The 27,913-nt window shown below is 41.8% G+C and overlaps 1 protein-coding gene across 1 annotated transcript in view; it reads left to right on the top strand.

Annotated features, from left to right (window-relative positions):
- Positions 1-27,913, top strand: part of METAP1 (methionyl aminopeptidase 1) — an 89,313-nt gene that overhangs the window by 38,165 nt on the left and 23,235 nt on the right. The window contains exons 2-3 of the mRNA XM_066280837.1: positions 18,878-18,929; positions 24,952-25,064. Coding sequence (XP_066136934.1) covers positions 18,878-18,929; positions 24,952-25,064 — 165 coding nt within the window. The remainder of the gene's footprint in view (positions 1-18,877; positions 18,930-24,951; positions 25,065-27,913) is intronic.

Here is a 27,913-nt window from a genome sequence, read left to right as displayed (position 1 = left end):
GCGCCTGAGGCAGAGGCCATGAAGGCCATCCACAGTGCCTGGGCCAACTTTGCTCCAATGGACCCTTGGCTGCGGGAGGGGAAGAGAGAGATAGAAAGAGAGGGAGAAGGGTGGAGAAGCAGATGGATGCTTCTCCTGTGTGCCCTGGCCGGGAATTGAACCCAGGACTTCCATATGCTGTGCCGACGTTCTACTGCTGAGCCGACCAGCAAGGGCTTGTCTAGTTTTAAAATTGCTGATTGCCTGACCTGTGGTGGCACAGTGGATAAAGCGTCTACCTGGAATGCTGAGGTCGCCAGTTCAAAACCCTGGGCTTGCCAGTCAAAGCACATATGGGAGTTGAAGCTTCTTGCTCCTCCCTCTTCTCTCTCTCTCTCTCTCTCTCTCTCTCTTCTCTAAAATGAATAAATAAATAAAAATAATTTTTTAAAAATTGCTGATTAATCTACTTTAAAATGTTTATTTATTTATTTAGTGAGAGGGAGAGAGAGAGAGAGAGAGAGAGAGAGAAACAGGAACATCGATTTGTTCCTGTATGCCCCCCAACCAGGGATCAAATCAGCAACCTCCACGCTTCTAGATGATGCTCTAACCAACTGAGCTATCAGGCCAGGGCTAAAAGTACTGATTTTTTTAGATGGTAATTCATGTATACTATAAACCTTAAAGGAGTTTCTTTAGCAGTGGGCTAAACATGTTATTTTGTTGTTCTTGTTGTTTTTAACTCATTTTTAGAGAGGAGAGGGAGAGACAGAGAGGAGAGAGAGAGAGAGAGAGAGAGAGAGAGAGAGAGAAGGGGGGAGGAGCTGGAAGCATCAACTCCCATATGTGCTTTGACCAGGCAAGCCCACGGTTTTGAACCGGCGACCTCAGCATTTCCAGGTCAACACTTTATCCACTGCGCCACCACAGGTCAGGCCAAAACATGTTATTTTTTTCCCTGTGTCTCGAGTCAGTAGACCTGCGGCTTTGTTCCTAAGATTATTTGATGTCAACCAGAACCAGTGGTAGGATTCAAATAATTTACCAACTGATTCTCTGCCCTACTGACTGTTTTATGTATGAAAAAATGGTATACCAAAAGATAGTTTATTATTTCATGCATTTAATACTTAAATAAGAACACTAAAAGAGGTACACAAAATTATTTTCTTAAATTATAAGAAAAAGTTTAAAAATATTAATATTAACATGTGACGAAAAACTAAAACTTTTATATATTTCTATATTGCCTCTTGATTGGTGTCCTCATTTGCAGTTTTTTTCACTTTTATCTGAGCATCATCGGCTGTGTGATTTATCCTTAACCATCTTTTCACTGTGGGAGTAGGATCCCATTCCTCTAGGGTAGGCCGATTAGACGAACAGTCATTGTGTTTGATATATTAGAAACAGGCAACTTTTCTTTTCTGAACATACTGTGTTCATCTCTTAAAAACCCCTTTCCGCTTCTGCTGAACTTACAGTAATTGTTATGACAATATTTTTAGCTCTCTGAACACTTTCAGGAATTGCATAGTTTTGGGAATTTTTTTAACCATTTTCCATGAAATCCCAATAATATCATTAATATCAATTTAGTAATTAAATATGTCATTAAATCGAGCAATTGTTCTTCGGCTGCTTTTCATGGAACTAGTACTTCTGCAATATTCCAGTAATCTGGCTTCAAAAAATTGAGAAATTGTAATTTATCCCCTTCTTGAAATTGGCTACAACTTGCTTTTAAATGTTTACAATCCACTGGTCTTTTTTTCCAATTTGTCGTAATGTTTTCTAGAATTTTTTCCTGAGGAAGCTTGACAAATCAAAGATTTTCTACAAATTTTATAGCTTTGAAGGTTTCTGAAGTAATTAATTCATCAACTGTTTTTTGTACAGAACCTTTTCCAAGCATAGTTCTTGTCAAATTGTTTTCATCTGAACAGAATGAATGTTACTACAGGTGCTTAGAATATGCTGTTTCACAGATGAATGTTAAAAAAGAGTAAGCAATGTAAATTTGTGATTTCCACATTGGGCAGCTGCCCTGGCGCCCACTTTAGAGAGAACCCTGATTACAAGTGTTATTTTAACAACCAGTTGGCTGAACTCAACAAAAAATTAGGTAAGGTACTGCTGAACTGGTGTGAACTGGCTGAATCCTACCACTGACTGGAACCTCATTGTTTTGAGAGCTTACTGATTAAGAGAGTGGTCTGCAAGGGAGAGGGAGGCCAGCAAGTCAGGGTGGTGGATAAGGCCAGTTTGAATCAAACAGAAAATGGTCTGACTTTGATGGGCATAGAATACAATATACAGAGATACAGACCGTGTTTCATAGAAATGTACACTTGAAATCTATGTGATTCTATTAACCAGTGTCACCCCTTTCCTGTCCAGGGGTGGTGCAGTGGATAGAGTGTCAACCTGGGACGCTGAGGCCCTGGTTCAAATCCCCCGAGGTTGCTGGCTAGAGTGCTAGAGTGTGTGCTTGCCAGTTTGAGTATGGGTCGCCAGCTTGAGTGTGGTATCCTTGTCATGGTCCCAAGGTTGCTGGCTTGAGCAAAGGGTCACTGGCTTAGCTTGAGCCCCTGGTCAAGGCATGAATGAGCAGCAATCAGTGAACAACTAAAGTAAAGCAACTCTTTTTTTTTCAGAGACAGAGAGAGTCAGAGAGAGGGACAGATAAGGACAGACAGACAGGAAGGGAGAGATGAGAAGCATCAGTTCTTCATTGCGGCTCCTTAGTCTCCTTGGTTGTTCATTGATTGCTTTCTCATATGTGCCTTGACTGCAGGCCTTCAGCAGACCGAGTAACCCCTTGCTCAAGCTAGCAACCTTGAGTCCAAGCTGGTGAGCTTTGCTCAAACCAGATGAGCCCACGCTCAAGCTGGCAACCTCGGAGTCTCGAACCTGGGTCCTCCGCATCCCAGTCCAACGCTCTATCCACTGTGCCGCCGCCTGGTCAGACAGAAAAGCAACTCTGAATTGATGCTTTTTGTTTTTCTACTCTCTCTCAAAAAGAAAAAGAATATATTATACTAAAGAAGTTTTTATCAATTATAGTTGATATATAATATTTTATTAGTTTCAGATGTACCATGCTGGTGATTAGACATTATATAACCTTCTAAGTGATTCTACTGATAAATCTCATACTCATCTGACACCATACATAATTATTAGAATATTATTGACTATATTTTCTATGCTGTGCTATATTCCTATGATTATTCTGTAACAACCAATTTGAACTTTGTCTTTGCTTCACCTTTTCACCATTCCCCCCCCCCTCCCTCCACCATCTGGCAACCATCAAAATGTTTTTGGTAGCTGACTGTGTTTCTGTTCTGCTTGTTTATTTTGGTTTTTTCAATTGTTGATACATATGTATTTATTACCATTTTATTGTTCACAGTTTTTATCTTTTTTTTCTTTTTCTTAAGGAAGACACTTTTAACATTTTATATAATACAGGTACTGGTTTGGTGATGATGAATTCCTCCTTTAGCTTTTTGTCTGAGAATCTCTTCATCTGTCCTTTGATTCTTTTCTTTTTTAAAAAAAGATTATATTCATTTTAAGGAGGAGAGAAGGGAGAGAGAGAGAGAGAAGAGAGAGAGGAGGGGGGACAGGAACAGGAAGCATCAACTCCCACATGTGCCTTGACCAGGCAAGCCCAAGGTTTTAAACCAGTGACCTTAGAGTTCCAGGTTGATGCTTTATCCACCATGCTACCAAAGGCCAGGTTCTCCCTCACTCTTATTTATTTATTTATTTATTTATTTATTTATTTTTTCTTTTTTCTGAAGCTGGAAACAGGGAGAGACAGTCAGACAGACTCCCGCATGCGCCCGACCGGGATCCACCCGGCACGCCCACCAGGGGCAGTGCTCTGCCCCCCAGGGGGCGATGCTCTGCCCATCCTGGGCGTCGCCATATTGCGACCAGAGCCACTCTAGCGCCTGAGGCAGAGGCCACAGAGCCATCCCCAGCGCCCGGGCCATCTTTGCTCCAATGGAGCCTTGGCTGCGGGAGGGGAAGAGAGAGACAGAGAGGAAAGCGCGGCGGAGGGGTGGAGAAGCAAACGGGCGCTTCTCCTATGTGCCCTGGCCGGGAATCGAACCCGGGTCCTCCGCACGCTAGGCCGACGCTCTACCGCTGAGCCAACCGGCCAGGGCCTCACTCTTATTTATTAAGTTAAGATTTTATTTATTGATTTTACAGGGGTGGGGGGAAGGATCAGCTCATAGTTGCTTCACTTTAGTTGTTCATTGATTGCTTCTTGTGTATGCCTTGAATGGGCAAGCCTTGTGTTTTGAACTAGTGACCTCAACATTCCAGGTTGATACTTTATCCATTGCGCCATCACTGGCCTGTCCTTGGATTCTAAATGACAGCTTTGCTGGGTATAGTAATCTTGGTTGTAGGCCCTTGCTTTTCATCACTAAGTTTTTTTTTTGTTTGTTTTTTTTTTACAGAGACAGAGAGTGAGTCAGAGAGAGGGACAGACAGGAACGGAGAGAGATGAGAAGCATCAATCATTAGTTTTTCACTGTGCGTTGCAACACCTTAGTTGTTCATTGATTGCCCTCTCATATGTGCCCTGACTGCGGGCCTTCAGCAGACCAAGCAACCCCTTGCTGGAACCAGCGACCCTGGGTTCAAGCTGGTGGGCTTTTTTTGCTCGAACCAGATGAGCCTGCACTCAAGCTGGCAACCTCGAGGTCTCGAACCTGGGTACTCTGCATCCCAGTCCGACGCTCTATCCACCGCCTGGTCAGGCTCATCACTAAATATTTCATGCCAGTTTCTTCGGCCCACAAATTTCTGTTGAGAAATCAGCTGACAGTATTATGGGACCTTCTTTGTAGGTAACTAACTGCTTTTCTCTTATTGCTTTTAAGATTCTTTGTCCTTTTTTTTTTTTTTTTTTGTATTTTTCTGAAGCTGGAAATGGGGAGGCAGCCAGACAGACTCCCGCATGCGCCTGACTGGGATCCACCCGGCATGCCCACTAGGGGGCGATGCTCTGCCCATCCGGGGCGTCACTCCACCACAACCAGAGCCATTCTAGCACCTGAGGCAGAGGCCATGGAGCCATCCTCAGCGCCCAGGCCATCCTTGCTCCAGTGGAGCCTCAGCTGCGGGAGGGGAAGAGAGAGACAGAGAGGAAGGAGAGAGGGAGGGGTGGAGAAGCAGATGGGCGCTTCTCCTGTGTGCCCTGGCTGGGAATCGAACCCAGGACTCCCACACGCCAGACCGACGCTCTACCACTGAGCCAACCGGCCAGGGCCAAGATTCTTTATCTTTAACCTTTAGCTTTTTTTTTTTTTGGACAAAGAGAGAGAGGGATAGGTAGGGACAAACAGGAAGAGAGAGAGATGAGACGCATTAATTCTTTGTTGTAGCACCTTAGTTGTTCATTGATTGCTTTCTCATATGTGCCTTGACGGGGGGGGGGGGGGGCTACAGCAGAGCAAGTGACCCCTTGCTTAAGCCAGCGACCTTGGGCTGAAGCCAGCAACCATGGGGTTTTGAACATGGGTCCTCCGCATCCAGTTTGATGCTCTATTTCCTGTACCACCACCTGGTAAGGAAACCTTTGGCATTTTAATTATGAAATGTCTTGGTGTGGTTCATCTTTTTGTGACTCTGTACTTCCTGGACTTGTATATATATATATATATATATTTCCTTCACCAGGTTAGGGAAGTTTTCTGTCATTATTTTTTCAAATAGGTTTTCAGTTTCTTGCTCTCGTCTCCTTCTGGCACCATGATAATGCAAATGTTGGTATGATTAAAGTTGTTCCAGAGACTTTTTTACTATCCTCTTTTTTTTTTTTTTGATTTATCTTTTTGTCACTCTGATTTGAGTGTTTTTTGCTTCCTTATATTCCAAATTGATGATTTGATTCTTGGCTTCATCTATTCTGTTCATTCCTTATAATTTATTCTTCATTTCAGTTAGTACCATATTTTTTGCTCCTTAAGATGAACTTTTTTCCCCCCAAAAGTGGAGGGGAAAATGCCTGTGTGTCTTATGGAGTGAAAAATATGGTATTTTATTAATATTTTAACACACCATTTGGTTCAGAATATTTTCTTATTTTTCTCCTTAAAAATCCATAAGTGTATCTTATGGTCCGGTGTGTTTTATGGAGTGAAAAATACGGTAGTTTTCTTTCTGGAGATTTCTTCTTTTGTTTGGGACCTGTTTCTTTGTCTCCTCATTTTGTCTGCCTTTCTGTGTTTGTTTTTATGTATTAGGTAGAGTCTCTCAGTCTCCCAGTTTTAATAGAGTGTCTTTATGTAGTAAGTGTCCTGTAGGGCAGTGTTTTTCAACCCCTGGTCTGTGGAATAATCTTCATACAATATCTGGGTTGTTAACTCTTTCATGGACCAGCACAAGATTTCTGGCAGACTAGCGATTTAAAAACACTGGTGTAGGGCTCAGTGGCTCAAGCTCCTCAGTCACCCAGGCGGGTGTTCCAGACGCACCTTGTGTGGGCTACGTTCACTGCTCTGTTGTAGTTGAGCCTTGATTGCTGTTGGTGTGACTGGGAGAGATTGAGCCCCTGCCGATTGGCTGCAAGGACCCCTTGGAGACTACAGAGAAGGAGCTGCTGTGCAGGAGCCAGCCCCTACAGAGCAGTATTTACTTCTTTGGCGGCTGCCAAGTTTGCCCCTGGAGTGTGTTGCTCATAGAGGTGGTTGGGTTGTAATCCTGCTTGCTCTGAATCTGTAGACCATGTGCACTGGCTCTGGGGCTCCCAGGAGGTCAGCCACCACCTGTGCCCTGCCTGGGGCTACCTGGCGCAAGCTACAAAGTGCTCTGTAGATGGCTACTACTTGTGCTGGTATCCAGAAGAGGCCAAACTGTGAACCAAGGCCGGTTTTGCTATTGCCAGGCCTGAAGCCACTTAGCAAGAAGAACGGGGCATGCTGAGCCTAGGTGCTGCTTGTTTGAGAGATTTTAGAAAAGTCTAAAGCATGAGACAAGAGAGGCCATTTGTATGGAAGAGCCACTGTAAATGGCATGGGTGGACTGTAAGTTGGGTGGGATGGAGTTTCAAGGAGTCACCAGGGCTGGGCAAACTATTTGAACCATTTTGGTGGAGAATCAGAAATGGTGCCCACCTGCCATCTGTGTGTGTGTGTGTGCCAGGGACAGTCTCATAGAAAGGAATAATGGTCTCTGCTAGCATTTTTGTCTGGCAGAAAGCTGCCTGCTAGCTTCTGCTTTGATTCTAGACAATTCAGTTCCTTCCTTTATGTCCCTGGTTGTTTTAAGCTGCTGTCCCAGCACTGGAGCTCAACTGGGGTGAGTGTAAGATCGTGTGTGACTCCTTTAACAGGGATTGCCTGGGACTCCAGCAGCCTTCTGGTTCACTCAGCCACAATCCCCACTTTTTTTTGTTTTGTTTTTTGTTTGTTGTTTTTGTTGGAGGGGATGGAGAGAAATGAGAAGCATCAACCCGTAGTTATGGCACTTTAGTTGTTCATTGATTGCTTTTTGAATGTACCTTGACCATGTGGCTCCAGCTGAGCCAGTGACCCATTGTTCAAGTCAACGACCTTGGGCTTTAAGCCGGTGACCTTTGGGATCAAATGGGTGATCTTGGGGTTTCGAACCTGAGTCCTCAGTGTCCCAGGTCGACACTCTCCACTGCGCCAATCAGGCAATCTCCACTGTTTTTTTTTTTTTTTAAGATTTTATTTATTCATTATAGAGAGGGGAGAGAGAGAGAGAGAGAGAGAGAGAAGCAGGAAGCATCAACTCCCATATGTGCCTTGACCAGGCAAGCCCAGGGTTTTGAACCGGCAACCTCACTGTTTCCAGGTTGACGCTTTATCCACTGCGCCACCAGGTCAGGCTCCACTGGTTTTTACAGCCAGAAGTTATAGGGACTTCTGGCACTGGAACCCTGGGCTGGGAGGCATTGTGTTGGGCTGGGACCCCTCGCTCCTCATGGGGGAACCTTTGCAGGTGAGATCTCCCACCTGATTTTTTTTTTAAGTGAGAGAAGAGGAGATAGATGGATTCCCGTATGCACTCGACTGGGATCCACCTTGCAACCTCCTTCTAGGGCTGATGCTCCATCAACGGAGCTATCCTCAGTGCCCAGGGCTGATGCTTGAACCAGTCAAGCCACTGGCTGTGGAAGGGGAAGAGGAAGCAGGGGGAGAGGGAGAGGAAGAGGAAGAGAAGATAGTTGCTTCTCATGTGTGCTCTGACCGATATTGAACCTGGGATGTCCGCACACCAGACTGACACTCTGTCCACTGCGCCAGCTGGCCAGGGCTATTTAGTGTTTCAACATCATAGAGACAAAGTGTCCATAATTAATTAAAATTATTTTTGTAACTTTTTAGTTGGTTATTCAAATTATTTCACATACCTAGTTAAGTGCTTCTAACTTAGAAATCTGGTCCCAGTTTCTTATTTTCCATTCTTTTTAGGTTTTTTTGGTCATTTACTGATTCATCCCCAAATTCTTCCAACAGTTGTGTTGGGCAAATAAATTTTTAAAATTTGTGTTATTTGCTTTTGCTCACTTTTATTGTTAAAAATGGCTGCCCAGGTATGTGATCTCTGATTACCTGCCTGCTTGGGAAGGGCCATTGTTATGCTAATGTTGCTGGAGGAGGGGTTTTCTCACCAAGAAAAGTTTGTGAAGATGCAGAAGGTAGGAGAAGGAGGTCATATTTTTGCAGAGTGAGATCAGGGAGGAAGAGTGCTGGAGAGAAGGCAGCCAAGATGGCAGGGTGCTGAAGGAGAAGCCAGTTTGTGCCAAGATGAGAAGGGAGAAGGTGTGCAGATGGGGAATAGAGGTGAGGGCTCTTGTGAGCTCCACTGAGACTGGTGGGGGCCTTTGATTCTAGGAAAACCCGGGAAGGATTCTCCTGGTTGTGGAACCAGAGAATGTGTGAGTGGGTTTTGGTGCCCTGTGTGCTTTTACTTGCCTGCTGGCTGCAAGGCTAGAATAAAGGAATGGACCGTCATTTTTCGGCTCTGTTGTTTCATTACTGTCTGTTCGAATCTAACGTGAACCTGCATGTGCCTGGCTGTGATGGCTGCTGCTGCTGGCCCTACAAATTGTAAAGAACTCTCAATACTTTTAAATAACATTTGACATTTAATCAATTTAATTTGAAAATGTCTCTTTGGACCATGCAGCCTCCCTCAGCCAGAGCTGCCCCCTGCCCCTTGCTTCCCAGCCAGCCTCTGTCTCTTCAAGGCACTGTCCTGGAGATACTCTTACTTCTCTGCTGGCTTGTCTGTATCTCGTTGTCCTCTTTTGGGTTTATTCTCACGTTTTATGCAATATCTCCTCCAGTAGGTTCCTGAGAAAGATTGTTTGGGAGGTAACATTTTTGAAATTCTGCATATCTGAAAATTTATTGCAGTGCCCTGACACTTAATTTTCATTTTGGCTGGATATATATAGAATTCCAGTTTGGAAATGGTTTACTCAGAATTTTTATGTTATGATTCCATTTTCTTTTAACTTTCAGTGCTGTTGAAAGTCTGATGTAACTGAGATTCACAATCTTTTGCATAACACTCCCTCCCTTTTCTCTATAAGTTTATTGGATCTTCTCTTGTTCCTGGTATTATGAAATTTCACATGTACACCTTGAGTAAGTTGATTTTTATCTTTAGGTGTCTTTTTCTGTCTGGAAATTCCTGTCTTTCAGTTACGAAAATCTTTGTTATTTCTTTGATCTCTCCATTTTCTTTCTGAAACTTGGTTATTCAGATGTTAGAGTTATTGGTTTAATCCTCTGTTTCCGAAATACCATTCTTTATTTTTAACTTGTAATTTTGCTCACCTTCTGGGGTAGATTTTCCTACTGTTCTGTTTGTTTTGAGATATTCATTTCTACTGTCATTTTAAAATTTCTAAGAACTCATATTTTCCTATTTGTGAAAATGGAAGTATAGGCTTGTGGAGCTGAAGATTATCTAAAAGGTCATCAGTGTTAACTGTTCTGTCCAGAAGTCACGTTATATTGCTCTTGACATATTTTTTCTCATTTTCATGTCTTGTCCTTTATATTCTAACTAGAAAGCCCGGCGGTCATATGAAATGACTGCTGTTCTAGATATTATAAATTGTAATTAAAATGATTTATACAAAGGTGTCTGCTAATTCAAACTGAATTACCCAGGGCAGGCAGCGAGGACGCCCCTTTGCTTAGTGCCCCACGGGGTTTCCCCCTTCTACTTGCTTAATTGCTTAAAGTAAAGTGCAGTGAAGGAAACCACTGGCAGTACATTTCTTAAGAGCCACCGCTAGCTCAATAAATAAAGGTGATTTAAATAATAAAATGTTAATTCACATGTCAAAGATCTCTTTGTACACAACATTTCTTGTGTAGATCTTTCCATCATTTTTAAGCTAGCCTTGCAGAGGACCATCAATTATTTTTAATTTTACGTCCCTTCTCTCAGGAACTCTTTTATTCCATTCTAAACATGCTGAACTGGCTTCTGAGGGATCAAGTATATATAATTGAGCAAACTTTCTTTTCCCATCAGAAGGATGCAAAGTTCCAGTTTGATGGTAAACTTGACCATGAAGTTGAAAGCAATAAAGTCCTGGTCCAGGCAAATCAATTGGTTTGTTTCCCATGGACACAAAAGCAGATGAACTATTAATGGATCGAATGCTATCCATGTACTGTTTGCTATTTGGATGCTGATTAGTCAATAATTTATTCAAGAGTGGTGGATAATTCTCAATTAGTGGAACTACAATGTTTCCATACTTGCAACATTGAGAAAATCCTTTCTTGCCATGGTCAAATCGATCAGTTTCTAACTTGAAGTTTAAGGACTGACAGCGTTCACATTTAATATTCATGTCACCAGAGGAATGCTCAAAAATGAAAGTTTCTCCGTTTGAAACTGTTTTAATCCTTTTTGCGTTTCGGTCAGCATTACTCTGTCGTTTTTTTGCATTTCTCTTCTGCCTTTGTTCAAGGGACTCATTTTGTCGAGACAGGCTTTTTTGTCTTGCATCTGAGGCAAGCCTTGTTTCTCTATGCTCATCAGTCTCATTTTGCCGAGAAAGACGCATTTGCTCTGCGACTGAAACAAGCCTTGTCTTTCTCTGCTCAGTGGTTTCTTTTTGTCGAGAAAGCTGTTTTTGTGCAGCGTTAGCTCCTTTTCTCTCCTCTTCAGTGCTGTATTTTCTAGGAGGCATTCTTAAAAGAAATTACGTTAAGACGTAGTTTTTATGTAAAACAGATGATTGCCAATGCAAACAAATGTTCACCTTCCCCCAACACGCTCAATTTGCGTTCAGCCTTAAATTGTTTCAAAAGCAGATGATTGCCAATGCAAACAAATGTTCACCTTCCCCCTGACCCGCTCAATTTGCGTTCAGCCATGGCAACTTCACCCCATTGGCTAGTACAGTTACGCAAGCAACCAATAAGCTATTGGCGACAAACAGACACTTAAGCCGCATATAATAAAGATTTCAGTGATGGCCGGAAAAGGGAAAGCGGGGTGGGGGTGGGGGTGGCTCCCACTGTGCCAGTGCAGACCTAACATTTGGAATAGCTTAAGAGTTTTGGATAAGGGGCTTTGTGCACCAGGCCCAGACTCTGTCCTTAATTTTTCCAGGGAAGAGTATTAATGGTGCTGCTGCAATATTGGCTCTAGTCGAACCCAGGAGGTGTGTAAATTGCCTTAGCCCTATATCGTTCTCATTGGGCAGACATTCAGTTGGTTAGGTCTAAACTGGCATAATGAGGATGAATTGGAACTTGTACCAAGTGTGGTTGGTGTGCAGAGTTTGTCTGGAGTTAAGGAAATGATAGAGTGAAGGCCCTGAAGTGGAGGGAAGCAGTGGAGCACCGAACATTCTGGTGTGGGTGGGGTGTTGCTTCTGTCCTGACAGACCAGCTGGGCTTCTGGGACCTCCTTTTCACTTTTTCCTTTCACTTCTTTTCCCCACCGCTGGTCTTTTCCTTGCTAACAGTCTTACTACCACAAACATCTTTGCCCTAGGCAAGCCTGGAACAAGGAAAAAGAGGTGAAACTGACGTGCAGTGTTCCTTCTGCCAATCCTATCTGTGATGAGGAGGAATGGCTTCGAAAGGGGAGGAAGAGAGGTTGAAGTTGCTGCGTTAGGTTTCTTAAAATAAGTCATGTGCCTTTGCTTGCCCCATTTATAAATTACCATGAGTAATTGGGACTTGACTCCATAAATAAGTACATGGAAGTGGAAAAAGCTTCAGAAAAACTGTTATTAGTCCTTCACTCTGTTTCAGTGTAGTTGGTGACTAGATTAATTCTTCTGGTATGCCCGATGTCTGGTCAGTTACTGTATTAGTTTCCTGTGGCTGCTGTAATGAATCACCACAAACTGAGTGGCTTACCACAAGAAATTTTGTCTTACCCTCTCGGTTCTGGGGGCCGGAAGCCCAAAATCAGTTTCACTGGATGTAAATCAAGGTGGCAGGAGGGCTGTACTCCCTCCAGAGGCTCAGCCGTGTCACTCCAGTCTCTGTCCAAAGTCATTAGGAACCCAGGCTTCTTGGGTTGTGCTTGTTGATTTGTGGTTTCAAAACTGCTGCTTCGCCACAGGCAGCATCCGTCTCCCTGTGTGAAGCCAGGGAAGGGCAAAGAGTGGGAAATATGTGCCTGTTTTCTAAGAAGCTTTCCAGAAGCCCTACCCAGCAACTAGGCTTACATTTTGTTGGCCTAACGACATCACATGGCCACCCATATTGTCAAGGAGGCTGGGAATGTTTCTAGCAGGGCACATTACAACTCCACTAGCAGAGTTCTGTTGATTTTAAGGAAAAGGGAGAATGCCTATGGAGTAGGTAACTTGCCATCTGTCCTGAAAACAGTTTACATTTCCACCTACACCTAGAAGGCATTTGTGTATATGATCACATTAATCTTCGTTCATTCTCCAGCATATATTGAGAAGAGCTGTTCTCTTCTAGGCATAGTGATAAGCACTGGGATGTCAAGGGCACCCATACATTGACACTTGCCAGGTGCTAGACACTTTACTTTCCTGTTGGTCATTTACACCATCTCTTGTAATCTGCTATATTATCTTCTCTTGGAGATATCACCCCCACTTTATATGTGACAGACAACCATTAGAATGGTTAATATTATTTTCTAGATTTAAAGGTAAAATTTTAGACCTTTCAAAGGTGTAGCTAATACGTAGTAGAGCTTAATCACACCCATGTTTTCTGGTTCTAAGTTCAGTGTTAAATTGATGCTTTGGATTGCGTACACCCCACACCCCATACCCCATACCCACCCATCCACACTTTATAAAGTAGCGAGAAAGCACCACATTTAGTGAGGTAATGCGAGGTTTGAGTCTTAGTTCTGCCAGGTATGACTCTCTTATGTGACAAATTACTAAGCTTGTTTGTGCTTCAGTGTTGTCGTTTGTAAAATAGGGATGTCGTCTGCCTTGCAGGGTTTTTGTAAGGATGAAATGAGATATAGGCATACAGTACACTGATTCAGTATACAGTAACTTACAGTTTTTATTATGGGTTGTTTTTATAATAAGATTGATACTGACTTTTTCTTTCTTATGTACTAGCTGTACCCGGCCACACATAGCTGTGGCTCAGTCTGGTTAAATGGAAAAGAAAGAAAAGAGAAAGCGCACGTTTCTAATATGTTGAATTTCACAATGCTTGTGGGTATACAATATTTTTTGTTGTTCCATTGTGTAGATATAGAGATTGTCTGGTTTGCCGACTCTAGAACACGCAACATGTAATTGTCCGTGTGAGAAGCAATCTGTGTCTAGATCTAAACCGCACAATTCTAAAGATTGGCCCTGAGCTTTGTTGATGGGGATTGCAAACGCCAATCAAATTGGGAATTGCAATCTCTTAAATTGAAATGGCATATCCGTTGGACTCATAAGAATGAGGACATTTTTACCTTTTGAAAGGTCCTGTCAAGATTGTTGCTTCTACGATGTTGCTCATTAATTTTTTTACTGCAAGCCGCGTGCCGTTGCAAAGCTTTGGCTGGTTGATACTTCGCAGCATGATAACTGGCACGCAGATTTTCAATTGCAGTACGTGCGGTGGCATCCTTGGCAGATCGAGTGAATTAAAAAATTCTGTTGGATAATTAACTGCTTCATCTGCTTCCACAACAGTGTTGACGGACGTGTATGTGACTGCCTCGCTTTGAATGTTAGACTGAATAATATTGTTAAGTTCATAGACGTCTTTGTTCTTGACCGCAAGAATAGCTCGTTCACTCAGCCAATCGTGATTCTTATAATTGGTTTGAATATTGGGAAATACTTTTTCAACCAATTCTTCTTTTGACGTCACTAAATTGCAGAAGTAATGAGGCAATGAAATTCGTCTTCAGGTCAGATCAACCGGCACCTTTCTGTTCCCAATTTCCAGCAATTAATGTGAGAATATCTCAGCTGATCTATCGTTTTGCAGCTGGACACGCATATTTGTAGTTAATTTTAATGTCTTTACGTGTCGTCACAAAGTAGAGTATTTCAGGCAAGCATTTATTTCATCCACTGGTGTCGATTGAGGAATTACAGGTAATGTTTGCCTGAAATCTTCTGCAAGCAATATTAATGCCTTCCCAAATGGTCTGATGATTCCACGCAAATCTTGCAATGATCGATCAAGAGCCTCAAACAATTTTTTGTGCGCCATGTGCATTCATCCCAAACAATGTTTGCATTTCTGCAAGACTTTTCCCATGTCATATGCTTTGGAAATGTTGCATGTGGGAGTTTCAATGAATTGCATGTCAGTGGCAATTTCAAAGCGGAATGAGCAGTTCTTCCACTTGGTAGCAATGTCGCAGCTATTCCGGACAACGCAAGAGCTAAGACTGTGTCATTTTGGGATCGAATTGCTGCCAGAATCAATCTATTGTAATTAGGAATGTTTTACCAGTTCCTCCTGGCGCATCTAAGAAGAAGATTTCTCCAACCCCGTTATTGACGGTTTGCATTATTTGATCGTAAATGCCTTTTGCTCAAGCATTAGCTTAGGAATATTTGATTGCACATATGACAGAAGATCACCCATGTTGTAATTGTGTTCATGACTCAATTCTACATCGAATGAAGCAGCAGCAGATCGATTTGGTGATGGCATTCCCAATTGATTGAGAACTTTGTTAGTGATTTCTAAAAATAAATCTTCAATCATTATCAACGCTTCATTGTAGATTTCTGCTGTGAAATTCATGTTCATAATTGAATTTTCCTTGCGTATTCGACGGAAAATATCTTCAGCCATGTGCAATTTATATTTCTCCCATAACATTGAAATGAAATTGCAAAATATTTAGTATAGCACGTGTTGCTTTTACGTCCAACAGATGGCACTGTTTTTAAAAACATGTTTTTACCTGTCACAGGTGTGACATCTATATTATAAATAGTAGGTATATAAAAACATAAAAACGCGCGTATTCGAATGCAACGTGTCAAAATTTCAAAGCAGTCGGTGAAGAACTTTTGGAGACTTAAGATTTTGAATAAACGGTCATTTACATTTTTATTTATATAGATTAGGTGTGGTAATACTGAAAAAAATCACTTTAGTTTTTGGGACTCTTCAATTAGTCATAATATTCCTCTCGTTGCATTAATATTTGTTTTTATACCAATTTCCTATAACTCTGGGGTAGGGAGGAACTGCTCTTTTACCAATTGTTAGTTGTTTTTGCAGTTTGACAACAGATGGGAATAACTTTTTCCTCCTGTAGCTGTTATAACAAGTGACCACACACTTGATGGCTGAAAGCAGTGATTGTCAGCTGGTGTGCTGCAAGAATTTTTAAAACGTGCAATACCTGACTATTTAACCAGGGGCACTGACTTCTTAGATTGTCAAATAAAAAAATGACAACAGCCAACACAACAATAGCCATCTGGTGTGAATGAATCACAGTTACACTTTTTTTTGGTCAGATCAGCAAGAGAGATATTTTTTGGTATACTGCAGAATTTTAGTAATTAGTTTATGAGTGCCATGAGATGAGAAAGGTTGAAAATTGCTGGGTTAAAGCAACAGACTTCTTATCATACAGTTCTATAGGTCAGAAGTCTGACATGGGTCTCGGGGCTAAAATCAGGTGTTGGCTGGTCGGCATTTCTTTCTGGAGTTTCTCGGGAGACTGTTATTTGCCTTTTCAGGTTCCAGAGTCTGTCTGTCTATTCCTTGGCTCATGGTCTCTTTCCTCCATCTTCAAAGCCAGTAATGTAATTGTCCCTCTGGCCCAGCTTCCAGCGTCACATCTTTCTCTGACTCCTACCTCCACCTTATACCTTTTTAAGAACACTTGTGATTACATTGGGCTCATTCAGATAAAACAAGATAATCTCCCCATTTCGAGGTCAGCTGATAAGCAACTTGATATCCCCTTATTGTAGTTGTAACTAACAGTCCACAGGCTTTGTGGATTAGGACTTGGACACCATTTTCTGCCGCCTACATCTCCCATCCTTCCCAAAAGACTGAACTCAGTTTTAGCTTCAAAAAACAAAACAAAAAAACCTTAATGTTGTAGGTACCTTTTTATACACTTGAAGTCCCTTGGTGTTGTAGTAGGAGGAGATACGACCTGGGTTTTCTTGACTTAATTGCAGGCTGTGATTGTAGTAGGAGGAGATACGACCTGGGTTTTCTTGACTTAACTACAGGCTGTGAGGACACAAGGAGAGTAAAGGAGAAATAGTGAAGATCCTGGCCCTGAAGGGAGAAACTGGCCTCCCAGAGGCCCTTGGGTAAACCTTTACAGAGAGTAGCCTTAGCATCACTGGTGTAATGTGGTGTGATTACTACATAGTTCTAGGGAGGTTTTATGCTCTATTTCTTTTTAGCTTTTCTCTTATTCATGACTTAATCTACTATGTTTGCAAAGTGAAAACATTTGTAGGACTTGGTGAATTTCTTAGTATTTGTAATGATTTACAGTAGTCCTTCTTTACCCACAGGGGTTATGTTCCAAGATCTCTAGTTGATGGCTGAAGCCATGAGTAGTACCGAACCCTACATATACTCTGTTCTTTCCTATACATACATAATACATACATACCCGTGGCACAGTTTCTGGATTCTCTTTGGCATCTCCAAATTGCCAGCATCACTCTTGCCCTTTGAGACCATTATTAAGTAAAATACGGGTTGCTTGACACAAGTACTGTGATACTGCTGTAGTCATCCTGGTAACTGAGACAGCTGCGAAGTCATTAACAGGCGGACAGTGGATATGCTGAACAAAGGGATAATTCAGTTCTGGGTGAGACTGTACAAGATTTCATCATGCTACTCATAACAACATAATTTAAAACATAAATTGTTTATATCTGGAATTTTTCATTTAATATATTTGGGCTGCAACTGACCACTGGTAACAAACTAAAAAGTGAAACTAATCAGGGGGACTACTGTATTTGAGCAATTTTGAATTCTTTGAAGGAGAGATCTAAAAATCAACACATAAATAATTTATATGGTTGAGTCATTTTTCTAATTTATTGCTTGAGTTCATTATTTTAATTCAATTTATTACTTGAACTTATTTTTCCAGTTCAGTACTTCTTTTTTTTTTTTTTCTTTTTTACAGAGGCAGAGATAGGGACAGACAGACAGGAACGGAGAGAGATGAGAAGCATCAATCATCAGTTTCTTGTTGCGCCTTGTGACTTCTCAGTTGTTCATTGATTGCTTTCTCACATGTGCCTTGACCGCGGGCCTTCAGCAGACCGAGTAATCCCCTGCTGGAGCCAGCGACCTTGAGTCTAAGCTGGTGAGCTCTTTGCTCAAGCCAGATGAGCCCGCGCCCAAGCTGGCGACCTCGGGGTCTCGAACCTGGGTCCTTCCGCATCCCAGTCTGACGCTCTATCCACTGCGCCACCACCTGGTCAGGCAGTTCAGTACTTCTTGCTGGTGTCTGAAATATGTTATGTGAACGTATTTTCCTAGGTGAAAACCTTAAGTCTTTTTCACCATTCCTCCATTTGACCAGTCAGCAAGTACTCACGAAGCATTACTGTGTGCCAGGCTCTCTGCATGGCTCTGGGAACATGCTCATGAACTTGACACGGTCCCTTCCTCCGTGGAGTTTTAGTCTAATGGAGCTGTCAACACATAGTGAACAAAGTGGGTATGACTGAAAACTAAACTACTATTAATAATGAAAGAGTCTGCAGTATTTTTCTTGTCCTTTTTATGATTAGTTGGCTCATGATTTTTTTTTTTTTTTTTTTAGCACGCACGTGCGAGAGAGGGACAGACAGGAAGGGAGAGTGATGAGAAGCATCAGCTTTGTGGTTGTGACACTTTAGTTGTTGATTGATTGCTTCCTCATATGGGCCTTGATGAGGGGGGGCTCTAGCTGAGCCAGTGACCCCTTGCTCAAGCCAGCAACCCAAGGGGTCAGATCTGTGATCCCACACTCAAGTCAGTGACTGTGCGCTCAAGCCAGATGAGCCTGCGCTCAAGGCAGCCAGCAACATTGGGGTTTCGAACCTGGGTCCTCAGTGTCCCCAGTCAATGCTCTATCCTGTATGTCACCGCCTGGTCAGGCTGGCTCGTGAGTTTTAAATAAGACTTCAAAATATTTGGAGACTAAAATTGAAATTTTAACTACAACTACTGTTTACATTATAGGTTAATGTTTCTTGCTTATTTGAAGTCATCTAAAGTTTAGGTTGCTTTCTGAAATGAATTTTAAGCAGATGTCATTTCTGAGCTTTTCTTAATATTTAATAAAGTCAAAGATTTGATTTTTGCAAATGAAATTTCCAATAACTGTTTTCTATATACATTTTTCAAGATGTTTCTAATTAAGGAAGGTTTAACACTAATTTTCATCTTTGTTCTTTTAGGAATGTTTTAAAGGAAGTTGGGCTACTCACAAGTTACTACATAAGAAAGCAAGTAAGTGAAATCACACATCTCTATACCATTATGCTTAAGAAATAGCTTTTGTGTGAAAAACAAGAACTCTTATAGTTCTGAAAGTGTGTGTTGGAATATTCAGAAAGTACATACTTGAATATTGTGAAAGTGTAATCCAAAAGCTAGAATTTGGACATATTTTTTATTCTTTGTGGTATGTAATCATGTAAAATGTGGCTGATGCCTGACCTGTGGTGGCGCAGTGGATAAAGAGTCGACCTGGAAATGCTGAGGTCGCCGGTTTGAAACCCTGGGCTTGCCTGGTCAAGGCACATATGGGAGTTGATGCTTCCAGCTCCAGCTCCTCCCCCCCCCCCCCCCCCCCCCCGTCTTTCCCTCTCCTCTCTAAAATGAATTAAATAAATAAATAAATAAATAAAATGTGGCTGAGAAATTTCTGTGTTGATCTTGTATGACACGTGACATGAACACCTGAAGTGGTTGCTGGGCTAGGTGGGTCTCGCTTGAACAATGCCTGAGAGTGTCTGATCTCTAAGTACTCTTTCCTGTTCTAGAAGTGTTTGCATAGAGTAGGCCTTGTTTTTGTTTAGAGTGAAGTTTGATGGATTTTTCTACTCAAAAGTATATTGCTTTGGGTTTTTTTGGTCATTTAATGTTATTAGTTGCAGTCTAATATTTAATTTGCTCTTTTTAAGTTACTTTATGAGATACCACAGAGTGAAACTATTGGCTGATTCTTAGCCCTTGCTGTCACCCACAGGGACGTAGCACTGAAATGGCCTTTCTTGCTCTGGCTAATTCATCTTGTAAATGCATGTCATTAGTGTCGCTGGCTTAAGACAGACGTATCACAGTTACCTGAAAATTGATGGGGGTTTCTGTTCTTGGTGCATTGCTGTCCTGGTGGGTGAAGGTGGGCAGGCAGCACGTGGTCTTTGGTATAAGGGTTGTGTTTCAGTTTACTGATCTTGGTATTTTTTTTTATTATTCATCTACTTGTATTTTGTTTTTTTAGGAATTTGCTGATTTAGTAAAGTTTGGTAGATTGTTTTATATCAACCGTTTAAAAAGATATTCTCTGTGGTTTTGTAAAGTGAAGTTTATATTTAATGGAAATGCTAGGCTATTATGGGAGGAAATGTGATTAGAGCTGAGGAATGATGATTGTGAGTAAATGAGTTTATCAAAGTATATGACAGAATTGTTACCTCATATCAAATATAGAGATTGTTTTATGTAATGCCATTTAATTTTATTCACTCATACATTAAATACTGCCTTATAGTGTATTTGGCATTTTTAGAGCTCTTTGAACCAATTATTAACATTTTATAATCAAGGAAGTTAAAACAAAGGTAAGTAAAGGGTTGGAGTGAAACAGTATGTTGGTAAAAGAGCTTAGAATGGGTTTCTACCCCAGGCATTGCTTACTCACTGAACTATGCCTGTTTCTTCAATGCTGGATTTCTGAGGGTAGAGTTAGTTCATTAAGACCTGTACTACAAGACAATTAAACTGCTGATGTGCCCTAAGTAAAAAGAACATAATTACTATATTTTTCGCTCCATAAGACACACCTGACCATAAGACACACCTAGGGATTTAAGGAGGAAAGTAAGAAAAAAAATATTCTGAACCAAATGGTGTGTTAAAATATTTAATAAAATACAATTTTTTTCACTCCATAAGATGCACGGGCATTTTCCCCTCCACTTCTGGGGGGGAAAAGGTGCGTCTTATGGAGCAAAAAATATGGTATTACTGTATTAAGCTGAGGCTATTTGGGATTTACTTACACTGTAGTAGTGCCCTCTTGGATCTTTGGGGGTGGTTTTCTTCAGTGGGTGAGCCTAATACTCTTTTTAAACATTGTTGTATTGATTTGAAGGAGAGGGAGATAGAGCGAAAGGGAAAGCATCAACTTGTTGTTTCACTTAGTTCCATCTAGCTGTGTACTCATCGTTCGCCTTCCTCACATGCCCCAACCAAGGATTGAACCCTTGACCCCTGGTGCACCTTGTTGGCTCTTGATCCACTGAGCCTGCAGGCCAGTGCTCAACCCAACATTCTTCATCCCTTTGGGCTACGTTGGATAGAGACAGCCCTCAGTTGGCTAGCCATATATTTTTCCACCCTAAAATCTTGATCCCAACTACACCATTAAGGATGACAATCCTGGAGAAGAGAATGTCTGCAGGAGGGTGATCTCCGAAGCTACGGCCACTATTGGGAAAGAATGTTGGGATAGGGAGGGACAGGGCATCATAGCAGACAACACTTTACTCCTAGAAACACTAGTGAGTTCATGTCATGAAGATGATATGCTTAGGCTTTTTCTGTACTTTTTTTAATGTGCAGTGTGTACTGATCTCTAATTAAGGATGCCTGGTTTTGTTTTGTTCGTGTGGGATATTGGCCTGTAATTTGTTTTTAATATCTTTGGTTTTGACATTAGAGTAATTTTATTTCCAGTAAAATGGGAAATGTTTCTTCCTCTTCTGTTTTCTGGAATAGGTTATATAGAATTGGTGTTATTTCTTCCTTAAATGTTTGATAGAATTCACCAGTGAAACTATATGGACTTAGAGTTTTCTTGATTGCAGAAACTAATCAGTCTTTAGGAAAATTTCAAGTGTGAGTTAAGTAAATGACTCAATGGCAGGATTTATTTTTTGTGTGTCTTAGTAAAGACCATTTAGATTACAAAGCCTTCAAAGGCACATAATGTTGATGCGTGGGTGCATATTTCCTATACTGTCTTTCTGCCAGAGTGTACATAGCAGTGCTTGCTTTTCATGTGATCTGAAAAAGCTGTAGCACTTTACATCTTTTATTCTTTTTAAGTGGGGGGAGGGAGTTGGGGGTTGATGCTCTGCCCATCTGGGGCCGATGCTCACAATTGAGCTATTTTTAGCACCTGAGGCCAAGGCTCGACAAAGCCATTTTTAGCACCTAAAGCCGACACATTGAAATGAACTGAGCCACAGCTGTTGGGGGGAGGGAGGGAAGGTGCAGGGGTGGAGAAGAAGCAGATGGTTGCTTCTTCTGTGTGCCCTGACCAGCAATCAAACCCAGTACATCCATGTGCTGGGCTTATGCTCTACCACTGAACCAACTGGCCAGGCCTAAACGAACTGACTTTTGAAGTACAGATTTTCATAAGTATGTTCTTCAGAAAGAACTTGCCATATTTCAGTCTCATCTAGGTTGCTTTTTGGTTATGTTTTTTTGTTTGACGTCTGCTTTTAATTCTTATTTGAAAATACAGTGTGGAAAGCTTGGAAGGCAGATAAGCAGGAAGCTCTGAGAGATTTTACATCTTTGCTTCACCTTGCTCCCTCCCCAGGAGTATGTTAAAGCAAAAAGCCTTCATCTGGATTGTTCTGTCCTGGTTTCAGAGGTTCATATTTCAGACAAAAGCACTTGATGCAATTCATAGCTGAAGCAGGCATCAGTGGGCCTGCATGTTGAACTATGTTCTGTAATGTTTGACCCTGTTGCAGTGAATGTAGTCCATTTTTGTCCAGGGGTGAGAAACAGTTTCCAACCACATTAACATTCACAGTGGCTTTCTTGATCTTCGTAGAGGAGAGAGATAATTTAAAATTCAGTAGCGCAGTAGAACTTTTCTTTTTTTCCTGTTTTTATTCTTTTCTATTTCTCTACTTTATTGATGGATACATGAATTTACCCAAACTTCCAAACTGCCCTTTTTCTGTTCCACTTGTCTATCTGATCCCACCCTTACTTACTGGACTATCGCCCCTGAAACAGAAAAGTTCTAGGAAGCTGGTCAGCTGCCCGAGGAGAAGCGTTCCAGGAAGCCGAAATCATAGGACTGCAGAAGGGAGCACACCAGAATTGCTGACTCAACGCACACTTGCTCAAAGCACACTTGCTCAAAGCTCTCCCCACCTTAATAAATGTTTGCCTCAGAGTCTGTTTCGGTGCACTTCTCCCGGAGGAGTGCCCTGGCAGGTCTTTCTCCTCTAATAAAGCCTGCACACCTGGTGTTCCAGTGCCGTCTCATTCTTACATTTATGAGTAATATTATAATTGTATTCTCTTCTAAAGTAATGTGAATGGATTGGCTGTATTTTTGCATTCCTGCATCTTTCTGCCCATATGAACTCCCTACCTTGGCTTCCTCATCTGAAAAATGAGGAATTTGACTATATTGTCTTTTTGTTGACTTGAGTCACTGTGCTGTATATTGTATCTCCAGAACTTATTTCTTATAACTGGAATTTTGTACCTTTGGACTACCTTCACCTATTTCACCGTTCCTCACTAGCTTAATATGGTACAATTTCATCTCTTCTGCCCTATTTTGTATTTGAAATAGATTTTTTTTTAAAAGGGGGTGTTTTATTTTTCTCAAACACTTGTAAAATTATTTGAAGCCTGGCATTTTTTTTTTAGGTTGAGAGGAGGGGAGATAGTGAGGCAGACTTCCACATGTGCCCCAACTGGGATCTACCTGGCAACCCCGTGTGGGGCCGATACTCAAGTACCAGGCTATTTTTAGCTTCTGAGGCAGATGCGCTCCAATGGAGCTATCCTCAGTGCCTGGGGCCATATTTGAACCAATGAAGCCACTAGCTACAGGAGGGGAAGAGGGAGAGAGGAGGGAAAGTAATGGGGGAGAAACAGATGATCGCCTTGCTTCTGTGTGTCCTGACTGGGAATCAATCCCAGGATGTCCATATGCCAGGCTGACACTGTCCACTGAGCCACTGGCCAGGGCTGAAGCCTGACTTTCAAAACTTATGATAGCATGACAGTAATCAAGAAAAGGTGGTTGTGCCTTGGGACATATATAGAGCAATTTTGGCAGAGGATGGATTTGAATTTCTTTATTTAAGATCTGTTTAGTTGTTTTATTTTACATTGTTGATAGAGGTGCAGTTTGCTGGTGTCATACCATGGAGGGTCTGTTCTGTGTGAAAAGGATTCTTAGGTGCATTTCAGTGAATTCAGCATTATGTGTTAATAACTAACCTGGTAAAGTGCTGTGGGTCTGTGGTTCTTAAATTTTTCTACTGAGTTTTCAGTAACTTTCTATTGTGTTCTCTCCCCTTATCTTTACCTTTTCCTACCTCCTTCTGTTGTCACTGTCCTGGAAAAGGGGAAATACTGCTTCTGAAACTTTTAAAGCAAAACATTTTTAATACATTTTTTAGATTTTATTTATTCATTTTTAGAGAGAGAGAGAGAGGAGAGAGAGTAACAAAGAGAAGGAGAGAGAGAGAGCGGGAGGAAGGGAGGAGGAGCAGGAAGCATCAACTCCCATATGTGCCTTGACCAGGCAAGCCCAGGGTTTCGAACCGGCGACCTCAGTGTTCCGGGTTGATGCTTTATCCACTGCACCACCACAGGCCAGGCCGTAAATTCTTTTTTAGAAATTAAGTTTAATAGGGTAACATTGATCAATAAGAGTACATAGGTTTTGGGTGAACATCTCATCATTTGAACTGTTGAGTATGTTGTGTGCCCATCACCCCATGTCAAATCATTTCTTTCACTGTATATTTGTCAAAGCAATTTGAAATATTAACTGGAAATATTCATCAGCTAAGTGGGAAATTATTTATATTTTTTACTTTAAATTTGCTTTGGGGTTATTTAGAATCTGTTCTTTTAGTAAGAGCACAGAATTCATTTTTAAGACCTGCTCTCAGAAGTTTTGCCTTAGCTCAGATTTTATATTTCAAAATGGGCTTCCTAAAAAATAATATTGTAGAGAGGATATGGTTAGCATTTACTTTGGAAAGGAGTTCTGCTAGGAGCCGTGGTATGAAACTTACCACGCGGTTAGCTAGGGCTTTTTCTCCCGGACACGTGGACCTTTGAGTTACCACAGGGTTGGGAACAAAGCAGGAAAGCTTGGTGATGAAGGGTAAGGTGGAGTTTGCTGGGTTTTGTGCTTGGGCTCTTTGGTGTAGAGTTCAAACAAGTGATCAAGTAATTTGCTGCTCAGTAGCTTCACCACAGGAACATTTTTTTCTCTCTCCTTTTCTTTCATCCATCCGTCACGCAGAAGATGAAAAGGCAAAGCGAGAAGTGTCTTCCTGGACTCTAGAAAATGATATTAACACTGACCCGTGGGCAGGTTATCGATATACTGGTAAACTCCGACCACATTATCCACTGGTGAGTAAATAAGGTAATAAAACTTTAACTTTCTTTTAAACCAGTTTTTAGAATTTTCAGTTTGCATTCTTTTTTCTTTTTTCTTTTTTTTTCTTTTTTTTTTTTTTTTTTGCATTTTTCTGAAGCTGGAAACAGGGAGAGACAGTCAGACAGACTCCCGCATGCGCCCGACCGGGATCCACCCGGCACGCCCACCAGGGGGCGACGCTCTGCCCACCAGGGGGCGATGCTCTGCCCATCCTGGACGTCGCCATGTTGCGACCCTCCTGGGTGTCGCCATGTTGCGACCAGAGCCACTCTAGCACCTGGGGCAGAGGCCACAGAGCCATCCCCAGCGCCCGGGCCATCTTTGCTCCAATGGAGCCTTGGCTGCGGGAGGGGAAGAGAGAGACAGAGAGGAAGGCGCGGCAGAGGGGTGGAGAAGCAAATGGGCGCTTCTCCTATGTGCCCTGGCCGGGAATCGAACCCGGGTCCTCCGCACGCTAGGCCGACGCTCTACCGCTGAGCCAACCGGCCAGGGCCTCTTTTTTCTTTTTTTAAGTGAGAGGAAGGGAGATAGAGAAACAGACTCCTGACTGTGATCCACCCGGCCTTGAATCAACTGATCCATCCTTAGCACCTGGGCTAATGCTCAGACCAGTCACTTGGACCAGTTAACCACTGGCTGCAGGAGGAGGAGAGGAAGGGGGAGAGAAGCAGATGTTCGCTTTTCTTGTGTGCTCTGACCAAGACTTGGACCTGGGAGTTCATATGCCAGGCCGATGCTCTGTCCACTGAGCCAACTGGCCCGGGCCAAGTTTGCATACTAACTCTTCAATTTTTATGCTGTGTCATTTGAAAGTTAATAGGGATAATTGGCAATCATGGAAGAAGTAGAAATAATTTTAGATGAAAGGATTAAAACTTCTTTAATCTTAGAATGTGGTAGAGTGGATATTTCTGGCTGGCATGCTAGTAGTGTATGTTATTAACTTTCCTAAAATTTTTAAATGTGATGTATTTCTACCTTAATTTTTATATAGCTTCCCTGTCACTCCCACCCTTTTGTATATATAAGGTCTACCGGAAAGTTCTGTCCCATTTCTATCACAAGTTTCGACATGTAAGCACATGTTTATTTGGCGCATGTGTGCCTCTCTATTTTTATCACTTAATGTATACATACTGACATATCAAATTAACTAAAACAAAGTTGATTCACGTTAGTCTTATGTGTGAAGCGATAGTGTATCCATGGCTACTGATAGTTCACTTACGCCACTGTAATTTTTATGAATTTCAACAAGGAAGAAATGCTACAGAAGCATGTAGAAATTTATTGAAAGTGTTTGGTGAAGGTTCAGTTTCTGATAGGACATGCAGAAGATGGTTCGAAAAATTCGAAACAGGTGATTTCGACCTTTCTGATAAGCCACATTCTGGGCGACCATCTTTGATCGATGACGATGTTTTTAAGACCATGTTGGAGCAAGATCCTTTTCTGACAACATCGGAGATCGCAGAAAGGCTTAATTCAGCTCAGCAAACCATTTTGGACCATATTCAGAAGATAGGATTGGTGTGGAAATATTCAAGATGGGTGCCACACGAATTAAGTCAGAAGAATTTGGATGATTGAGTCATCATATGCACATCTCTGCTTGCTCAGAACAAAGTCGAGCCCTTCTTGAACTGGATGATAACTGGGGATGAAAAGTGGATTACCTATGAAAACATCATAAGGAAAAGGGCATATTGTGAACCTGGAAAACCTAGCCCTTCCACCTCTAAACCAAATTTGACTCTGAATAAGAGAATGTTGTGTATATGGTGGGACATTCGAGGACCAATACATTATGAGCTTTTAAAACCAAACACAAAGCTCAATTTGGAGAAGTACTATCAGCAACTGGATAATTTAAAGACAGCAGTCCAAGAAAAGAGGCCGGCGATGTTCAATAGGAAGAACATCATACTGCATCATGATAATGCCAGGCCACATGCTGCTTTGGGGACTCATCAAAAAATTGCAGAACTAGGTTGGGAAATTCTGTCGCATCCACCATATTCCCCGGACTTAGCACCCTCCGACTATCACTTGTTTTTGTCCTTACAAAATTTTTTGAATGGCAAAAAATTCAAAAACGAAGAAGATATCAAACAAGCACTGGTTCCACTTTTCGCATCAAAAGATAAAACATTTTTCAAAAATGGAATATACAAATTGCTCTCACGCTGGCAAGAAATCATTAATAATAATGGCAATTGTATTATTTAATAAAGTTTATTGACGGTAAGAAAAATTTGTGTTTTATTCCAAAAACGGACAGAACTTTCTGGTAGACCATATACTTGTCAGATGGGCTCCAGAATGCTAACATAGGAATCCATTTAAGTTGAAAAGGAGTACATTTTTAATTTTAAAAATTTGTACAAGCCCTGGCCAGCTAGCTCAGTGGTATAGCATCAGCCCTGTGTGTAGAAGTCCTGGGTTCGATTCCGGTTAGGGCACACAGGAGAAATGCCCATCTGCTTCTCCATCCCTCCCTCTCTCCTTTCTCTCTCTCTCTCTCTTCCCCTCCCACAGCCAAGGTTCCATTGGAGCAAAGTAGGCCCAGGCACTGAGGATGGCTCCATGGCCTCCACCTCAGGTGCTAGAATGTCTCCGATTGCAATGGAGCAACATCCCAGAGGGGCAGAGCATCGCCCCCTGGTGGGCATGCCGAGTGGATCCTGGTCCAGCACATGTGGGAGTCTGTCTTCTCTGCCTCCCTACATCTCACTTCAGAAAAATTCAAAAAAAAAAAAAAAAATTGTACAGATATCAACAATATAAGAAAGTCTTTGAAATCCTGTCTCCCAGAGGTAAT

This window comes from Saccopteryx bilineata, chromosome 5 (genome assembly GCF_036850765.1).
Source record: "Saccopteryx bilineata isolate mSacBil1 chromosome 5, mSacBil1_pri_phased_curated, whole genome shotgun sequence".
Taxonomy (NCBI): domain Eukaryota; kingdom Metazoa; phylum Chordata; class Mammalia; order Chiroptera; family Emballonuridae; genus Saccopteryx; species Saccopteryx bilineata.
The sequence above is the reverse complement of the archived record's forward strand: the minus strand, read 5'-3'. Positions and strand labels throughout refer to the sequence as shown.